This window comes from Hesperophylax consimilis, chromosome 28, assembly GCF_061612785.1.
Source record: "Hesperophylax consimilis isolate HC1 chromosome 28, BYU_Hcon_1.0, whole genome shotgun sequence".
Lineage (NCBI taxonomy): Eukaryota > Metazoa > Arthropoda > Insecta > Trichoptera > Limnephilidae > Hesperophylax > Hesperophylax consimilis.
The window spans coordinates 5,085,575-5,105,302 of NC_142863.1; the positions used below are offsets into that span (position 1 = coordinate 5,085,575).

General features: G+C 34.8%; 2 protein-coding genes across 5 annotated transcripts in view; both read right to left on the minus strand.

Moving 5' to 3' along the window:
• Window positions 1–19,728, minus strand: part of LOC149410066 (RNA-binding protein fusilli-like) — a 138,600-nt gene that overhangs the window by 107,540 nt on the left and 11,332 nt on the right. The window contains exon 2 of the mRNA XM_089648932.1: window positions 15,590–15,893. Within this exon, the coding sequence (XP_089505058.1) occupies window positions 15,590–15,724 (135 nt within the window). The 5' untranslated portion in view covers window positions 15,725–15,893. The remainder of the gene's footprint in view (window positions 1–15,589; window positions 15,894–19,728) is intronic.
• LOC149410067 (uncharacterized) lies at window positions 3,393–7,623 on the minus strand. Of its 4 annotated transcripts, none has more exons than XM_089648603.1 (4): window positions 6,800–7,623; window positions 5,773–6,721; window positions 5,487–5,621; window positions 3,393–5,336 (listed from the first exon to the last, which is right to left on the minus strand). In XM_089648603.1, exons 2-4 carry the CDS (start codon window positions 5,849–5,851, stop codon window positions 3,439–3,441), a joined length of 2,112 nt encoding a protein of 703 aa, XP_089504729.1. In that variant the 5' UTR covers window positions 5,852–6,721; window positions 6,800–7,623; the 3' UTR covers window positions 3,393–3,438. The 4 variants fall into 4 exon arrangements, with proteins under 4 accessions (XP_089504729.1, XP_089504728.1, XP_089504727.1 ...); XM_089648602.1 differs by having other exon boundaries at window positions 5,773–6,479; window positions 6,632–7,623; XM_089648601.1 differs by having other exon boundaries at window positions 5,773–6,193; window positions 6,345–7,623.

Below are 19,728 nucleotides of genomic sequence, written 5' to 3' on the forward strand. Positions count from 1 at the left end.
TACCTACCATTTTCACTGTTGAACTTAAGACGAATTAAAAACTAATTAAAATCTACAATTATCACTTTAATAGTAAAAAAAACTTTGTAGATTGATTTTTTAATAAATTACACAGAGAAAAATGAGTATAAATGATTTAACAAAATTCTGTTAAAATGTGACTGCATGCCCATTTCCTGATAAAATATTAGCCATTCAGAATATGTACCTATATCTGAACACATGTTCACGTACGTGGCCTTGTCCTGGTAAATATAAATGGAAGAGATGCTAAAATATTATAATTTTGAAATGTGTTATAAAATTTGTCAACTCATTCGTCAAGCTTGCAGTCCCGTTTTTAATAGGCAAACGTATAAATTGACCAGATTTTTAATAAATTAACAGTATTTGTGTATATTTGTAAGTAGAAATCGATCTTCACACATTGAAAAGGAAATTGAATTCATATTGAACAATATGTTTAAGCGATGCACGAATCGAACAAAATGAATCGGTGTAGATATATAAAGTTCGATTCATTGATATGAATCGAACTTTAAAACTATGAATCGAACGTTATATACACCACTACTAGGTAAGGTTACAGAGAGTTACCTAGTACGTAGTACAAAGGTTTGGGACAAAGTTCAAGGAGGAAAATGCTAATAATGATTGAGTCCAAGTAACAATCAACACATACATAGATATATACTATATAGCGGGGATGAAGAACCCGCGGTCCGCGAACCAATTTCGATTGGTTTAATAAAAAAATAAAAAAAATCGCATTTAGTTCGAGTTGAATCTTGCTATCATAGATAAAGATAGCAGCCAATAAAAATATGCGTTAAGAAAAATGAAGATAATTTTGGTAGTTCTTATTCGAAGAATGATACCTATAGTTAAATATGACCGAAGAAAACAGATGCGCCCATATTTTTTTATTTATTTTCTGTTTCAAATTTTGGCTTGCTGATATTGTATTTAATAATAAAATATTAAAATTTGAGGTTATACTCATTAAGTTAATCCAAAAATTATTTTGCATGGGTTCTATTTTATCAGTCAAATAATGATTTTTCTGAATAAAATATAAATTAGAAACAAAAGAGAGTTTTGATATTAGGAATCGTCGGGTGCTATTTTTAATCAGAATTTTTTTAACACTAATAATGATAATTCAGAAAAATTTGTCCTTAAAGATATCAAATATTCGCCTGCAGCGCTTTGTTTGAGAGATCTATGTATGTTTTATCAAAAAATCACCATTTTATAGGTTTGCAACACCTCCGACTGCAAAAAAAAAGAGATAGATAAATTGGCCCTCCGGTTAAAAAGTTTGATCATCACTGCTCTAAGTACCTAACAGCTAAACTGATTAACTTCACATTTTGCAATAGAATCTAGAAGCTAAATAGGTACTATAAACTGTAATTTGCATTATACAAGAAGTACGACGTTAGTCATTTTTTCTAGTAACGATTATGCAGGTACTTTGATTATTCGATGCAGCATTCATTTTTATCAAAATTTTACAAATCTGATCATTGATATTTAGTTAGTTTTTATTTCTAAACACCGCGTATTTATGGAGTTTAGACTGCTTCAATTGGTGGCGGCGGCCATCTTGGTTCGCTCGCTTCCATTGGCTGGCGGGACGGAGAACTTGACACCTCAACGCCACTGGACGATAATCTCAACCAATCAGAGATGAGTTATTTGAATCTGCAAAGCTTTTTTATACCTCGAAGGAAATTTATTCTTTTAAGTCAATTTTGAATTTAGTTCAATTACTACTAACCATAGAAAAAATAATTGCAATCTTGGCGTGTTTTTTGATCCAAAACTTTGACCCTCTTTGCTCGAATTTCTAACTAACCATCACGCCGTTTCTCCGCAGGGGTGGGCAGAGAGGACAAACCAACTCGGTTTTGGCACATCCTTCTTTCCTGACTACTCTCCTGTTACGATTTTTTAAAGAGAAAAATGACTCCTAATAATTTATTAAGAATCTCTTCGAATTATTGGTAATTCCGCTTAAAACAGGATTGCAGGTCTTACGAACGAATTTACAGGTTTCCTGATAAACTTTTAGTAAATTACATGAAAATCCGAATATTTTTCATTTTAAAGATTTAAGTCTCAAGTCCAGAAAAAATATAGTAGGTATGTTCAAAATCTCCTACTTACGAACCCATTTTTGGCTGTGGTTTTTTATTGTGTAATATGGAAAATTAAGTTATTTATAAAATGATCATAAAACATTTGTATATCGTCGCCGTAGATGCCAAGAGAGTCAAGCCACAAAACCAGAAAGCTGAGAAAACGGCCCTCAAAGATTTTTGGCTACAAAAAAATCACATTTTTTTGTCATAACTTTTTTGTTTTTAAAGATAGAAGAGTGTAATTTTAGACATAGATATTTTGTGATGTTATCTTTTTATTAGTTAGATTGAATAAATGTAAAAAACAGTATTATAAAAGTTATTTGGGTTATATCTCTTGACCACTGAATATTGAAATAAACAGATGGTACATTTGTGTGGTAGTCAAAAGAGTTAAGCCTCTTACGCCTGTTGACTACTGAGAATTTGCGGACAAATTACTAACTTTTTTTGGACTATACTCTAAACTCTAAAGGAAAGTCTATTAACTATCTAACCACCGCGCTGTTTCTCTAAGGGTTGAGCAGAGAGGATGGACCGCCAAACAGAGCTTGGCACTGCTTGCTTCATTCACATTCATACATAACCCTTCAGTTATTCTGACTCATGGCACGGCCCGACAATAGTATCTGGTTCACTTAATCGCGCCAAGTTTTTCTCAGGAGTCCTCCTACATGTCATTGTTCATCCACTCTACATGCTTCGTTATTCCGATCACACGCTCAAACCATCCTTTTCTTAATTTTTCTCATCACGCTTACATTATTTGCAAATTACCACATTTTTCACACAATAAAAACATGGTTTTACCACACATACACCTCAGAGATCTTATTTGTCCAAAATTCATTCAGACAAGATTTGAGATTTTCACGACCAAAAGTATTAGCGATTGATTTTTGGGGTATTATGCCGTGTTGTGCTACGACCTTCTTCAATGTGTCGAACAGCGTTAGTGTCCATTATTAGAAGAAGGTAGCGCAATACGGCATAAAACCCAAAATAAATCAGGCTAATCTATCATTCTACGCTCATAGTATACTTCCTCTGCCAGTTCTATGCCTCATTGCCATACACATTAAGATTGGTATCAGCATTCCATTTTTTGCATTTTAAGTCTGTGAATGTACTACTGTATCATCCCTTAAAATTTGGTCCATAGTCAAGCAATCTATCGTATGGTTACTATGTTTATACCTGTTGAAATAAAGTTGGCTGAGGTACATAAAAAAAATTAATACAAAGTTAGATTCTGAAGAAAATATTTATTACAAAAATGTTATAATAATTTTTAAATTCCATCTTCTCCGTCACTCTCCGAGCCATCATTCTCCCGAGATGGACCGTCCTCAGGCTGCAAATTTTTATAAAAATCATGATAGGTGGACGGAATGCTGCCTTTATCACACAATTTGAGTAGGTCCTTTAATTTGTCTTGGCCTATTTTTGGCTTTGAAAAATACAGTCTTTCTACTTCTACGCTTGCACAGGATAACGTTCGAAGCCGTCTTCGCTGAATGTTAAGGGTATCAAAGTCATTTCGGCTCAATTGATACTTATAAAAAACAGTAGTGGGTTCACCTTTTCGGTATTGAAACCACTTTACTTTGAGCCACTTTAATTTGTCTCCATTTTCTGATATATTTTTGTTTGTCATAACTTTATTGCTGTATTTTTTATAGTTAAGGAAGTCAGCATAATCCATTTCCACAACCTTGTGGTATGGTTTAGAAGTTTTTGCAGTACGGGCAACAACGTACCATCCATCTGGTGTGAACACGTCTATTTTTCTTCCTCGGGCCTCTATTGTGGAGTGCACAGAATCGCACTCCATCTCTGAGTGCCCTGATTCCATAAATTTTTGATTGATGACGTCAATCGGCAGCTGTTCCACTGCACGTAGGAACATAGCGGATACTACTGAGTTCCGATTTTGACCAGAAGCCGTGTCCGAGTACAGCGTCACTACTTTTTTGGGGCCTAATGACACCAAGAGGTTCCACAGACACGTAGCGATCTCCGAAGCACCCTTTGTGCCCACACCTTCGTGCCACATGTAATTCGTTGCTTGTCTGGAAGCCAGCTCATACACCGTGAAGTTATACGTTTTTAATTTTTTTGTATAATATAACTGTCCCACTTGTAAGCTCGGAGTCAATAATATTTTTTCCAGATCCATAGTGAAGCAACTGATGCTAGGATCATTCATAGCTTGGGCTTTGTCAATTTGTTTGTGTTCCCTTGCTTCTGTTTTTCTTGTTAAATGAAGATTAAATTGATCTTCGTCTCTTGACTTCTCTTCGTCAGACTTATTTTTGTACTGCGTACAAAAATCACACTGATCCTTTTTTGGTGTGTGAAATCCATAATTGAATTCTGTCACAAATATTTGTTTGTAGAAGCCGAGCTTTTCTGGTACCACGTTACGTTCTTTACAATACTCAACATAGTCTAAGTAAATTCTTGTCTCGCTCAAACCAGATGGCAAGTATTTTCTTTTACTGCTGCTCCGACAGTAATGCGAGGCAACTACGGGCAATGACTTGATGTGGTCCCTGATTATATTCCTAACTTCCTCGGATTTTTTGTTTGGCGGTTCCTTGCGACCTCTCTGATCTATTTCAGTGACACCTGAAGGAGTCAACTTTTTCATTGCACTTTCAACTTTTGTTCCCGAGATGACAAAGGTGGCCAAAAAAAATTTTTTGCACACTTGGACTCTCTCTCCATTTAACATTACCGTATATTCGAATGTATGTTGTCGTTTGATGGTGTCTCCACTACGGTATCGTCGTTTTACTGGAATACAATTTACATTGCCACCAATGAAGGCCCATCTCGCTCTGTCGGAATCCAGACTCAGATAGTCAGCCAACATTTGCTCCTGTTGAGATTTTCCTATTTTGGATGCGCAATTATAATGGCATTTACAGCTAACATCTCTAATTGTCCTTGCTTGAACTGTCTTTCCGGATCTGCTTTGGTATTCTTTACCTGCCATTCTCAATATCTTTTGGGAATTCCGTTTCCATTGGTTTGGGGTTCTCTTGCGTTTCCTACTTAAATCATCTGTCTGTTGGTTGCTTTCCAATATTTCAGAAATGGATGTTCCTGAGGCATTAACGTGGTGTTGATTTGAATGTTCTTGCCTGTTATTGTCTTCATTTTCGGAAAGGTTCACGTTCAAGTCTGTAAAACCGAACAAAGTGGTTTATTTCTTTGAAACACTGAAATAATTATTGAATTTTACAAGCAAATGATTCGCTGATAATCACAGGTTTTACAAGCCAACATAACAACTAGTATGCAGTAGTATTGTTAACAAATAAAAATACTGACCTCCCACATGCGTGCTTGGAGCGAAGCTTCGGAGCTCTGCGTATAATGCTGGGACAGCAATCTCATCCGGAACTTGCATGCCACCGTTCTGGCTGTGTTCTGCACATCCAGCTTGCACACCATTTAGAGGAGAGCCTGTAAAACAAAACAAAGTAGTTTACTTCTTTGAAACACCGAGATAAACATTGAATTTTACAAGCAAATGCTTCTCTGATAGTCACAGGTTTTACACAGCCAACATAATAACTAGTATGCATTAGTATTAATAACAAATAAAAATACTGACCTCCCGCATGCGTGCTTGAAGCGAAGCTTCGGAGCTCTGCGTATAATGCTGGGACAGCAATCTCATCCGGAACTTGCATGCCACCGTTCTGGCTGTGTTCTGCACATCCAGCTTGCACACCATTTAGAGGAGAGCCTGTAAAACAAAACAAAGTAGTTTACTTCTTTGAAACACCGAGATAAACATTGAATTTTACAAGCAAATGCTTCTCTGATAGTCACAGGTTTTACACAGCCAACATAATAACTAGTATGCATTAGTATTAATAACAAATAAAAATACTGACCTCCCGCATGCGTGCTTGAAGCGAAGCTTCGGAGCTCTGCGTATAATGCTGGGACAGCAATCTCATCCGGAACTTGCATGCCACCGTTCTGGCTGTGTTCTGCACATCCAGCTTGCACACCATTTAGAGGAGAGCCTGTAAAACAAAACAAAGTAGTTTACTTCTTTGAAACACCGAGATAAACATTGAATTTTACAAGCAAATGCTTCTCTGATAGTCACAGGTTTTACACAGCCAACATAATAACTAGTATGCATTAGTATTAATAACAAATAAAAATACTGACCTCCCGCATGCGTGCTTGAAGCGAAGCTTCGGAGCTCTGCGTATAATGCTGGGACAGCAATTTCATCCGGAACTTGCATGCCACCGTTCTGGCTGTGTTCTGCACATCCAGCTTGCACACCATTTAGAGGAGAGCCTGTAAAACAAAACAAAGTAGTTTACTTCTTTGAAACACCGAGATAAACATTGAATTTTACAAGCAAATGCTTCTCTGATAGTCACAGGTTTTACACAGCCAACATAATAACTAGTATGCATATTGTATTGATAACAAATAAAAATACTAACCTCCCACATACATGCTTCGAGAGACGTCCAGATTTTGCATGTTCAGGTCGTGTTCTGCACGTCCAGCTTGTACAGCATTCCCCTCAGAATCTACAAAACAAGTAAAACTGTCAGATTGTCGCATTGTTTTCAAACAATCGGAATCAACATTTTTAACTAGATTCTTACCTTTGAGGTTATGTTGATCCTGTGGATTTAAAACTGCTGCATCCATTTGTTTAGCACGTGAAGAACTCATTAGGTTCTGTGGATTAGCAGCTTTAGTTGATGCAATCATTTGTTTGCCACGTGAAGATTCCAATATGTTATGTCGAACCGGTGGATTTAAAGCAGCTCTGGCTGCTGCAACCATTTGTTTTCCGCGTGAATGATTCATTTCTTATCACTGTTTCACTAAATAAAGTTGAAAGTACAAACGTTTGTAGGCACAAAACGAAATAAAGCACAGAATCGCTGAACGAACCGAACTGATGTTGTATTAAAATAACACTGACCGACGCACTGAACACTGAACTGACAGTTCGCGATTCGCGATACTGTCGTGGGCGCAGACGTATGTGCAAGCGTGAACAAACCGACACGATAGGCATTTTGCTGAGTTAGAGGAAGACAACACTATAAATCATTGTCGAATGTGAGTAGAGGTGCGCACGCTTTCGAGAGAAGTTTGTGTTGCCAATGGCGTCAAGCCACGCATAAAATTAAATTATTGGGAAGTCAAAAGATCTATGTGGCTTGTCGTCATAGACTGCTTTAACTTGTGTAAAATTATTCGAAAGTCAAAAGTCTATGCGGCTTGTAGTTTTTGACTGCTTTGATTGTTTTCATCGATGTGTGTTAGATCTATTGGCAAATTTCAAAATACTCAATAACGGAGTGTTTTATGGCTTAAATCTTTTGACCACGGCAACTTTGAAGGTTTTCAAACACTTCTGCATACTTAACTCATTTTCGCCAAATTTGTGGCTTGACTCTCTTGACATCTACGGCGACGATATTTGTGCTTGAACTTAAATAAATAAAATTAAATAAAACACACTTTTCGACGATGTTTTTTTCTTCCATAAATACAAAAGTGCGGCTGGTGTTAAGCGGGAATTTAAACCTTATTGCAATCTACGTAAGGAGCATTATTGTTAGCGAACCGATTCTAATTATCACATTAAAAAAATATAAAGAAACAAAAACATTCTCGGGTGAATAGAATAACCTGATAATATCTTAAAATCTTCTACTAACACCACAGTTAGTTGAAAATGTTGCTTGTGTTGTGATGGAGGACTATCGACACACAATACGCCTGGCTGGGACCCAAACGCGATGTCAACTCAGCCACCGACCGGTAAAATTAATGTATTTTGAAAATTTCAATTGGTATTTTAAAAATTATTAATTTGTAAGAAGCAAGGTTTTACATGTTATAATAATAAAAACATGGCATTTATATAGCGCAGTTTATTGTCATTTCACTTCAATTAAAACATAATATAAAACAGGAGGCAGTTTGTGCTCAGAAATGGGAATGTGCTGAGAACATTTTAAAAAGGTACAATAAGGAGACAACCGAAACCAAACAACTACCTGAAATTTTAGAATATGGCTTATTATAAAATATTGAAAAGAAGTTAATATTTATGAATGGTAAGATTGTTAAAATAATTTTGTTTTACAATCAATAGGTAGGTACCTATATTGCAATTAATTCCGAGAATGTAATACGCGTGAAAGTGTTGCCGCCAAAACTCCGTTATACACCGTTAGCCTCGAATTCTTCGCCATTAGTGACAGTACAGGTATAAATATTTAGAATTTAGGGCAAATGACTGTCGGTCAGGTAAAAGACCTTCACGGGTAAACCATAAGTGAAGGGCGAGTCATTTGAAGGGCTAGTGAAAACCTACTTAACCGTTAATAAATTATATCATACAAAGTTGTGGTTAATTCTAGGGTGATACAAGACTTTTATAACGGGGGTTTGCTCGAGACTGACATTTTAATTAATTCGGACGAATTCATAACGATAATATACTTTTTAGGATTCGATTGTATTTATTACTGACGTAAAGTTAATGCCTTAAATATAAAGATTAATAAAAACAGCAATTTTTATTTTTCTAAACGATGAATTAGTAACTTATCGAGAGATTCCTCTAGAAACATCTGAGATTTTATTTATTTATTGGACAATATGTATAGCGCCGCTTTTGTGAGATATCACCTCAGGGGCTCTTTACAGTTGATGCAGGTATTATAAAAAATATAAATATTACAAAAATAAAGTGAAGTTAAGTTAAGTAAAATGAAGTACACAACAGGTGATACGAAAATAGAAGATGGAGACTCTGTAGCAAGAATCCTAGGTCGTAAGGAAACTGGTCCAGCTGCTGCAGCGAAAGAGTGCACCGCGTCCACCAACAGTGCCAGCACAAGGTTCGTCATCCGTCCAGGTATGTGTCTGCTGCTAATAAAGCGCTGACACAATATCCTCACATAGATAACAGACCTTGGCAGCACCGCTGTGACGTTCGACGAAGATAGAAAATGGAGACTCTGCAGCAAGAATCCTAGGTGGTGAAGAAACTGGACTAGCTGCTGCAGCGAGATTTTAGTTATATATTCATCATAAATCCCTTCGGATGTGAGTTATTTATATTTAAGATTAATAAAAACAGTACATTACCATTAAAATATGTAATATGTAAAATGGTTTGAAAATTTTATAAACTTATGAAATTAGAGGTAAGCACCAGATTTTTCTAGACGATGAATTATTAGTAATACGTTCATCAGAAATAATTAAAATATACCCCACTCTTCATCACTTATGTCGTTAAGATTTCCAATGTATTTAGAGATTTGTTAGGGCAAATTCAACTCTAAGACTGTACAATACACTAGGGCCGCGCGTCGTATATTTTTGTACACGGCTTCTTAACTTACGTCGTTATGATTCTGACTTTATTTTAGGGTATTGTCTCGTATTAATGTGACTCAATAATCAATGTAAATTAGTAGGTACCTACCTGCATGCCTGATTTTTATATGGAGTTAATATTATTATTTTAAAGCAGGGTTGACGTATTAATTAATCTTTGTTACAAACAATATAGTTTACTCCAATCACCTAGAATTGTATTTAAAAAAATAGAAACTGAAATTAATGTTTCTTTAGATGTGGGAACTATTATAAATTATTTTCCAATCATGGCTCAGCCCTGTTAATTTTGTAAGAAATTTATAATACTTTTATAACTTACATAAATAATACACGCCAGTAAATGAATGCAAATAATTCATTTAACCTAGATAGATAAATTACCATATCTGTGACACAAGTCATTATTATTTATATTTATTTTGCACAGCAAATAATACAACTACATAATAATGTCTAGAATAGGCACATAAATTAAATTAATTAAATCAATTTCATCGTTTGGGTGGCGGGTTTCGATACCTCCGCCCCGGGAACCATTTTTTTGATAGTCAAACACTTCTGCTATTAATCACCTTGCGTGGTTCGTTACGTTTGGTTCACACTTAATCCCTAGACTCCTACCCAACCCTCATACCTTCTACATTTCGACATCAACTTCCTCTTCTTCTTTTCTTTAAAAAATACCCTCCACACAGCATTTCAAAAGATGACATTATTTTCCTCAGGGCCTCTTGTGTGGGTTAACGTAAAAAAAAGTAATTAAGGCGATGCACTACGTAGTAATGCAAAATCATGTGTTTTTGGTTTGAAAATTGGGTCGCCTAGAAATGTTTCAGATGCTTTAATTAAATACTGCGAGTAGAATACATTTTGGCCTTTGAAATAATCGAGTATTTTTTAGATAAGTCTTTTTATAAGACCAGAAAAAAATAATGTATAAGGCCTATGAAAACTGCATTAAAGTTCAAAATCTCCTACTTACGAACCCATTTTCGGTTATGATTTTATTGTATAATGTGGAAAATTAAGTTATTTATAAAATGATCAGAAAAAAAAAAAATATGCCTGAACGCCCTGAACATCCACAAAATAAAATAAAAGTCACTTTTTGGCCATGTTTTTTTCTTGCATAAATCAAAACAGGCGGATGGTGTTAAGCGGGAATTTAAACCTTATCACCATCTACGTAAGGGGTGTTATTGATAACGGCTCGATTTAAAATATTACACGACGTAGTGCCTTAAGGAAAATTACGCCTTATTCGGGCACAGTGACATGCCCATAAAACAATTCTATCGGATTATTTATTCAGTGTCATTGGAAGACAGGCAGTTTAGCGTATGTTAGGTTAGGTAATCATAGACAAGTAAATGGAATTGATTTCGATATTATGATTTTTATTAATTTCATCAGAAGTTAGTAAAGAAAGTTAAGCTTTATTGGGACACACTGACACGCAAATAAAACACTTCTATTGGCTTATACCTTCAGTGCCACTGGGAGACAGGTAGGTTAGGTAGGTACCTGTCTAGTCTAGTTGGAAATAATTATAACGGAATTATGCACATTTTAAAATCATGACTCGACAGCATTTGGCATTGTGCGGTGTACATTTAGGCACAGTGCAATGAACGTTTCCACAACTACGAACATACATAGATTATACAGACAAACGAGTATATAGGTACTATAATTTCACAAGTTTGTCCATCTGTTAAGATTGGAGAAACGGTACCTATAATGGATACATTTTTAAGACCATTTCCTAACGGAATCGCAATATGGAGAACATATTGAACTCTGCAATGCTAACTATTGCTAATGTCTATCTCAGATTTCTTACACTCTGTATACCACAATGTAACTGTTAAAAAAACTGCATTACATCGACTTTAAGGGGAAGCTATAAGATCAAAAATGTGTAGATATATTATTGGTATACCTTATATTGTAGGCAATAGGCATTAAAATCGTTTTCGAAACGGAGTCTAGTAACGTTCGATTTCAAGTCAAAAACTGGTTTGTATTTATTTTGTAAATTATTTTATAAGAAAACAAAAAAGTTAATCAAGTGAAACTGTCACAGATAATCTTAGCTATAATACTGTATTTTTTAATAGTTGTTTCCTTTAAGCGTTCATACATTTCTATTGAAAAAATGTTCTTTTTAGTGGCTTACATTTATATTTTTTATTGTGTAATTTATTTTTTTATTTGTATTCTACTTAATTGAAGCGATAGGAAAACCTTCAATTTATCTAAAGCATATTTTTTGGTATTCATAATGTACACCAATTCGTTATAAACATTAATCAAAATTGTTAGCATTAGATTTAGCATTAAGCTTCGCCTTACTTCGTATCTTATTCCGTTGCGGCGTCCTGGACTAATTTTACCATTCAAACCAACTATCTAAACACTCCTAGCATTAATAAGAACAAATTTTGAAATTTTCATCGATATCGGTCGACTACTTTTCGAGTTTTGCCAGCGCAAACATACGCAGGTCATAGATCTATAATAAATCCTGGAATATAGCTCCATTATTTGGGGCCCTTCTGAACCAAACTGTATCCTAGAAAAAAAATAAGTACAAAAGAGGTTTGTGCATTAACTGTAAACGAGAGAAAAAACTTAATATCCATCCTTGTTCTTTACAGGAATTCTTGATTTAAGCACCTTAGAAGTTTCTATACAACTAAAACATTTGTCGAGAGAATTTTGCTCTATTTCAAACGAGTCGTGATTTATTAAATATTTTCACCATTTTCGCTTATTTATGATAGTTTTTTAATATTAGCACGCTCCCTCTAACAGACAAAAAATAAAAACGGTGAAACAGATGCTGACCTTGAACACGATGATATTTGTACATAAAACAGTAAATAACCTGCTACCCAAATATTTCTCAAATAAAATTGTATACAACAAGGACATACACAAACATAAAACAAGGACGTGCAATGAAATCAGGCTACCAAAAAAGGACAAGGCAAATACTCAGAATAGTATACTATATAGAGGGATGAAATACTATTAGTAATTTGTAACCTTAAATGTACAAATTACTAAAATAAAATTAATAAATGAATAACTCTCCAGAGATTTTTCCTATATTTTAAATAGGTCAAGATTTATAACATATTTTAATTTTCGCCTATTACTTATAATCCTTTTTTTTTAATATTAGCGGGCTCCCTCTAACTTTCGCATTTACTTATCTCCCTTTAAAACTGTTTTTTTTTTTAATTTTTTTTTTTTAATAAATTAAAAATAAATAAAATTAATTATGTTATAATAATTATTAAGTTCTGCAAGTATTTCTGTTATTTTTACAGTTTTTAATGTGACAGCTGTTTCGGCCTTTGAGGCCATTATCAAACTGTGGATATGTCCACACGGCGACGACTTATTTATATGATTTTATTTATCCCCACCCATTTAAATTTCTATAATGTTCTTTTCTTCTTTCTTTATGTTCTTTTTCTTCTTTCTTTCTCTATAAGGTACCTATTTTCTTCTTTTTGAACGCTCGCTTACAGAGCCTTAACGATTCTGGATTGACCATTGGAATTTCATAACGTTTAGCAACATAACGCGCATGTCCTGATATAGTAAAACTACCCCCATGACTTTTTCATAGGAATTTATAATTATTTTAATTATAAGGTATTTTACTTTGTTTTATTTCCCTGCCTTATTTAGTCGTACCAGCATAATAATGTCACCTCTTACATGTTCAATAGGTATTTTTGAGTCTTTAATTTTAAGATGATTCCTTCTACTATCATATATTATACTATCTCAATGACTGTACGTTTTAGAATTGTTGTCAACGGAAGTGGCGCCATCTGATATTTTCAAAAAGAACTGTTCAAGTTATCATATCGCGGCATCGTTTTTTTCTCTGCTAGTTATTTAAAACTTATTCCTACCTAACTGCTGTAATCTAATTTCTGATAAAAAAAAGTGTGTGCGCGTGTGTGTGTATGTGATTGCCACCAACAGTTGATAGAATGCATTGTCATCGACAACGAGTCGTTTAATTTCCACTTCTAAGATTTGCATTCACTGACGAAAATACTGCGAAATTGGAAAAAGAAGATGAAATAGACCATTTTATTTAAAATTATTTTCCTCAGGGCTTGTGGTGCGGAGGGAATGAAGGAAATAATTTCCCTCCCCTGTCATTTTTGGGTGTGCAGTTAGGAGGGTCTTTCTGAGGAAAGGGGGGAATCAACCTGGGTCTTGAAGAGACCAGTAATTGAAAGAACGACTTGACGTCATTTGATTGCATTCGAATTGCATTAAATCTGTAATTTACAAACTAATTATAAGTGCATTGTTCACGGGGATAGCATTATGATCTATAAATAATGAGATAAGATAGCAACGGTGTTTGTCGGTCCAATATTTACACGAGATGTCGACCTTCCAGATAAGTGTTGCCTTTTGCACGAATTGAGATCTCACCACTGAAACGTCGAGAAAAACAATAATTGTGATTTGTTGCAATCTTTAGTTGCATTATTAAAAACAAGAACTTCAGTCCCTTTTAATTTATTTTAAACAATCACTAGTGGATCTTAATAAATAGTGGATCTTAATAACTAGTGGATCTTGATAACTAGTGGATCTTAATAACTAGTGGATCTTAATAACTAGTGGATCTTAATAACTAGTGGATCTTAATAACTAGTGGATCTTAATGACTAGTGGATCTTAATAACTAGTGGATCTTAATAACTAGTTGTCTTTCTCGGGCGTTTCCGACTTCTTCTTCCGTTCACTACTGTATACCACAATGTTACTGTTAAAAAAACAACATTACATCGAATTTAATTGGACTCCGTATTTCATTCCTGTGCAGAGAGTATTCCTTGGGAACACTCCTGGTACTAATCCAGATATTAAGACCAGAGGTTTTTTGACACCTATTTTTGAAGGTAAGCAGGTTACAAAATATTATCAAGCTTTAGGCTCTGCAGTTAGCATTCAAAAAGAAGAAAATGGTTTGAAATGGAGATAATATGTAAATACGAATGATAGAGAGAGCGCACTAATATAAAATAACTATTATAATCAAAAGATCTTAGCGAAAATATTTAATAAAGCACATAAAAAAGCAAATAACTTTCGATAATTATTAATGTCTCAAGTAGCATTAGAAAAGCATAATTTTGTGAACTTTTCATACCTACAACATGATAACAAAACAAAAATTATTTTCGGAAAATAGTGGGATTTTTTTATCGAGGGCATTTCATATAATTACCGTTTCGGTAATACAAATGTGTAGATATTATCTTCAAAAACAACATGTATTTTTTTAGGAACATGAAAACTTAAAATGTTCAATCACTCGAGCGATTGGTGTCATATAAACACTTACTATATTGGTAAGTTTTTAGATTCTCACGGCCAAAAGCATTTTTGTTGTTTGTTTTTGGGGTGTTATGCCGTGTTGCGCTAACTCCTTCTTTAGCCGACGTTTCGGACAACCGAAGATGTTCGGATCTACCGGATCTGCCCTGATGATGGACACTGCAACGCTGTCCGAAACGTCGGCTAAAGAAGGAGTTAGCGCAACACGGCATAACACCCCAAAAACAAACAACAAAAAAAACTTACTATATTATTTAATTAATACCATTCCTCAAAATATTAATATGAAAACATCTGCAAATGTTTACTGCAGTTTAAAGCTTATACCATGTTTTTAGGTTCTATAAATTTGTCACACTAGGCGAGCGATCGCACAAAACGTTTTTGCAAACTTGGCATAATAAGCCAAAAATCGCTCTAGTGGTTAGGAGAAATATGTTTTTTGAGTTCCCTATGTGAAGCAGATCCACCAGTTTACTGCTCGTAATGCTTACTGAGTTACAAGACACCGTGTATAATTTTGTTTAACATATGCAGCTTATTTTGATACCTTTGCATTCGCTTGGCTGGTACAAATTAATTGTTTTAAAATAACACAACCTATACAAATAATATAAGAGTTAAAAAAATCTTACCTTATTAGTTGGAAGGTCTACAATCACATACGATAGCAATACCAGAGGCTGTTCATCGCTTCCTAGGCCAGCCCCCTGTTGCCCTGCTGTGGCGGCCCACACCGCGCACAGTTGCCCCTCGAGCCCTCGCCCCATGTCGCTGGAGTCGCTGGGTGCTCCCTCACCGGTCTCACACTCACCACACCCCCGCAATACACTGGCACATTCACCGGGGCACTGGCTCACTGTAGATCACGATCGGCTTAGTGAATCACGTTAGCCATGGCACCAACTACGATCCCTGGGGAACGCCGAACCGACAACTCTGTGGACAAGCAAAACAATTTAATTAGCAACAATTTTATTATATCACAATATTATACTGATAAAGTTGTTTAGGACTAAATAACTTCATTTTTATTGGAATAACTTTTGATAGTTATACCCATCAATGTAATATGCATACGAGTGTATCTACTAGGTAGGCACATATAAGTTTACGTCTTTCAACATAGGTGGATTGAGTATAGTTCCAAATATTAATTAAAAAATGTTTTTTTTTTTTATTTCAGAAGGGGCTAAATAATGGAGCAATATACCAGGATACTGCGAACAAGGACTTCATATTACATTCTCCGTATTGCGATTCCGTTAACAAATGATATCACATTACGAAGAACAAATCCAATAATTTTGTTGGCGAAGGAGACAATGTCAGATACCTATATGGAATTTGAAAGAGTGGTTAAGTTACAATTAAAATCGCTATTTTTTAATTATTTTTTTTTATATTAACTCCACACAGGAGGCCATGAAGAAAATAATTTCCCTCAGGGCCTATGTCATCTTTGGGGATGCTGTGTGGAGGGTCTTTTTGTGGAGAGGAAGGAGTGAACATGGGTCTTGAAGAGTCCCATGTTGTAGGAGGGAGGAAACACAGAGGCCGGCAGTTCGTTCCACAGCCGAGCTGTTGAACTTAAGAACGAATCGTAGAAGCGACCCGTTCTCATGTGACAAATGTCAACCGTGTACAAATGTTAAGCGCGCGTTTGGCGTGTATCCCGACTATGCACCGGTGCCGAAGGGATCAATGACGCTAGTTCCTCAGAGCATCTTCCATTGTAATACCGATAGAACAAGGACAGCATACCTACCTGACGCCTGTGCTCTAAAGATTGCAGTCCGCTTGTTAAGATTGGGGAATCTATCAAACGGACCGCCCGTTTTTGCACAGAGTCAAGGGTTTTTTCAGGTATTTAGGGGCTCCGGACCAGAGATGGCTACCAAATTCGAGAGTAGGGCGCACTTGCGATTTGTACAGGGTCAGCAGTTGTGTACTATTAAAGTATCTGCGGGCCCTGTACAATACGCCCAGCTTCTGAGAGGCCAGCTTCGATGGAGCCCCCGTACCTGAGCTGGTCACTTATAGTTACACCAAGCATATCAATGGAAGGCCTGTTCGGAAGATTGCTTCCGTTGAAGGAGACTAGATTGTCATTTGGATCCCTTAAGGGATTGCTATGTGGTAGATGAGTTCTATTACGTTTGTTTACTGACTGCCATCCGATTATAACACACTAGCTGACATGTACCCGGCTTGTATTATATATTTAAAACTTCCGGAAGAAATTCTCTAAATGATAGTGAAAACCCAATCAAAATCCGTTGCATAGTTTAGTAGAACCAAGCGCACAAACAGACAGACGCAGATCTATACTTTGTTTTATACTATACTAGATGACATCTATCCTATGTTGCTAGGGGTTATCCTTAGGAGATAGACACATACCATACTGGACTTTTATGTAGGCCTTTTTATGATATACAATTCCGTAGTACATTATTTTGATGTATCTCATAAGGTTTAGCCAGCGTTAACAATGTAGTGCCCGAAAACATATTTTTACGACTTGATTATAAAACATCGACTTTTCTCTACTTTCTATAAATATAATATGCATTTGTCATATATGCAAACCTTCCGGAAGATATTCTCTAAATGATAGTGAAAACCCTATCAAAATCCGTTAAGTATTTTAGAAGAACTAAGCGCACAAACAGACAGACGCGGATAGCGACTTTATTTTATACTATTTAGAGATAGAGTTTATTACAAAACGAAATGAAGACGACTGACAGAGAAAGGGGAAATTATTTACTAACCGCGGCACTTATTAGGCACAGATTATGGAAGGTAGACTTAATTTACTACTACTTAGGCACAGATTATGGAAGGTAGACTTAATTTACTACTACTTAGGCACAGATTATGGAAGGTAGACTTAATTTACTACTACTTAGGCACAGATTATGGAAGGTAGACTTAATTTACTACTACTTAGGCACAGATTATGGAAGGTAGACTTAATTTACTACTACTTAGGCACAGATTATGGAAGGTAGACTTAATTTACTACTACTTAGGCACAGATTATGGAAGGTAGACTTAATTTACTACTACTTAGGCACAGATTATGGAAGGTAGACTTAATTTACTACTACTTAGGCACAGATTATGGAAGGTAGACTTAATTTCAATAATTACTTCAAGAAACAATTATATACAGGTACAAAATAAATTTGGGCTAATTAAGTAATTCATCCATATTTTTTAATGACAAATTAATGTTTATAAGACAAGGTTTTTATGCATACCACAAAGGATAATAAATTATTATAAGCAATAATTAGTCGTCTGTAATATCAATACAAATTGAAAATATCTCCCGAGTAAAAATAAATGCCGCCGACGGGAAATGAACCAGCGCCTTCTGATGTCCGGGCAGACACTCTGAACCACTGAGCCACGTCGGCTTATTTTCAACCCGCCAAATAATTCAATATGTATGGATAATTTTGCATAAACGTCTTTGGCCGAATATATCTCTTCTATCTATTAATTTTGAGTCTTTTAAATGTTGTGGTGGTCGGAAGGATTCGAAGTCTATGTGTGAAAATTGTTTATAATTAAAATCAGTATTTTCAACAAATTTCAATAAAAAAATCACTATACACGGTATCCGGAAACTCTTGTTACAAGCTGTAAACTGGTTTTTGAATAGAGTTTTCATTTTCAAGCAATCGAGTAGTAATTTTGAAAAAAATAGAAAAAATGCAAAATTCGTTAAGGCGAAGCTTAATGCTAAATCACTATTATGATTAATCTTTATAACAAATTGGTGTACATTATGAATACCAAAAAATATGCTTAAGATAAATTGAAGGTTGTCCTATCGTTTCGCTTGAGTAGAATACAAATTAAAAAAATAAATTACTCAATAAAAAAATATTAATGTAAATTACTAAAAAAAATTTTTTTCATTAGAAATGTATGAACGCGTAAAGGAAACAATTAAAAAAATACAGTATTATAGCTAAAATTATCTGTGACAGTTTCACTTGATTCACTTTTTGCTCTCTTAGGTATAAAATTATTTACAAAATAAATAAAAACTAGTTTTGTGCTTGAAATCGATCGTTTTTAGACTCCGTTTGTCAAGCGATTTTAATGCCTATTACCTACAATTTAAGGTATACCAAGAATATCCACATTTTTGGCTTGTAGCTTCCTCTTAACCAGTCTCGAAAAGTTTGTTTTAAGATTTTAGCTACCAAAAAACAAAAAAATAAAAACTCAGATAGAGGAAAGTTTTTGTGTTCATTGCTTGATGTAGATTTTCCAGTTTCCCGCTTGTACCTACTACGATTATCCAAACACCATGCGTATTAATATTACGTTTAAAATTGATAGCATTATTGATTTAAGAAATAATATCAATTAACTGATTAAATATGGTAAATAAGATAAGGAACCTAAAATTATGGAAATATTTTACAAATATAAATCAAATTTTTATGGGTGATTAAGAATCGGTAAGAATATTATTATTTCAATGATAAGAGTATATTGAGTGATATCAATTAATTAATTTTTTAACTGTACTTTAAATTAAACATTTTGGTTAAAGCAGGGGATTCATATTAATTATTCTTGACCCCAATACACAAAGTTAACTGTAGGCACAAACTCTTCAAAACATAATTTACCGTTATCACATGACGTTTGCTTGTGGAATTCTTCCGTTGATTGAAATACACATAAGACATATATAATAATAATTGAATGGTTTTTATAGCGCAGTTTTATGCGAAAAATTACC

Excerpts from the sequence above, each read along its gene's own strand:
- LOC149410067 (XM_089648603.1), bottom strand. The coding sequence starts at position 5,851 with ATGCAAGTTCCGGATGAGATTGCTGTCCCAGCATTATACGCAGAGCTC. Across the intron at positions 5,622-5,772 it reads TTCAAGCACGCATGCGGGAG|GCTCTCCTCTAAATGGTGTG; the intron begins GTCAGTATTTTT and ends TTTGTTTTACAG. Across the intron at positions 5,337-5,486 it reads TCCAAGCACGCATGTGGGAG|ACTTGAACGTGAACCTTTCC; the intron begins GTCAGTATTTTT and ends TCGGTTTTACAG.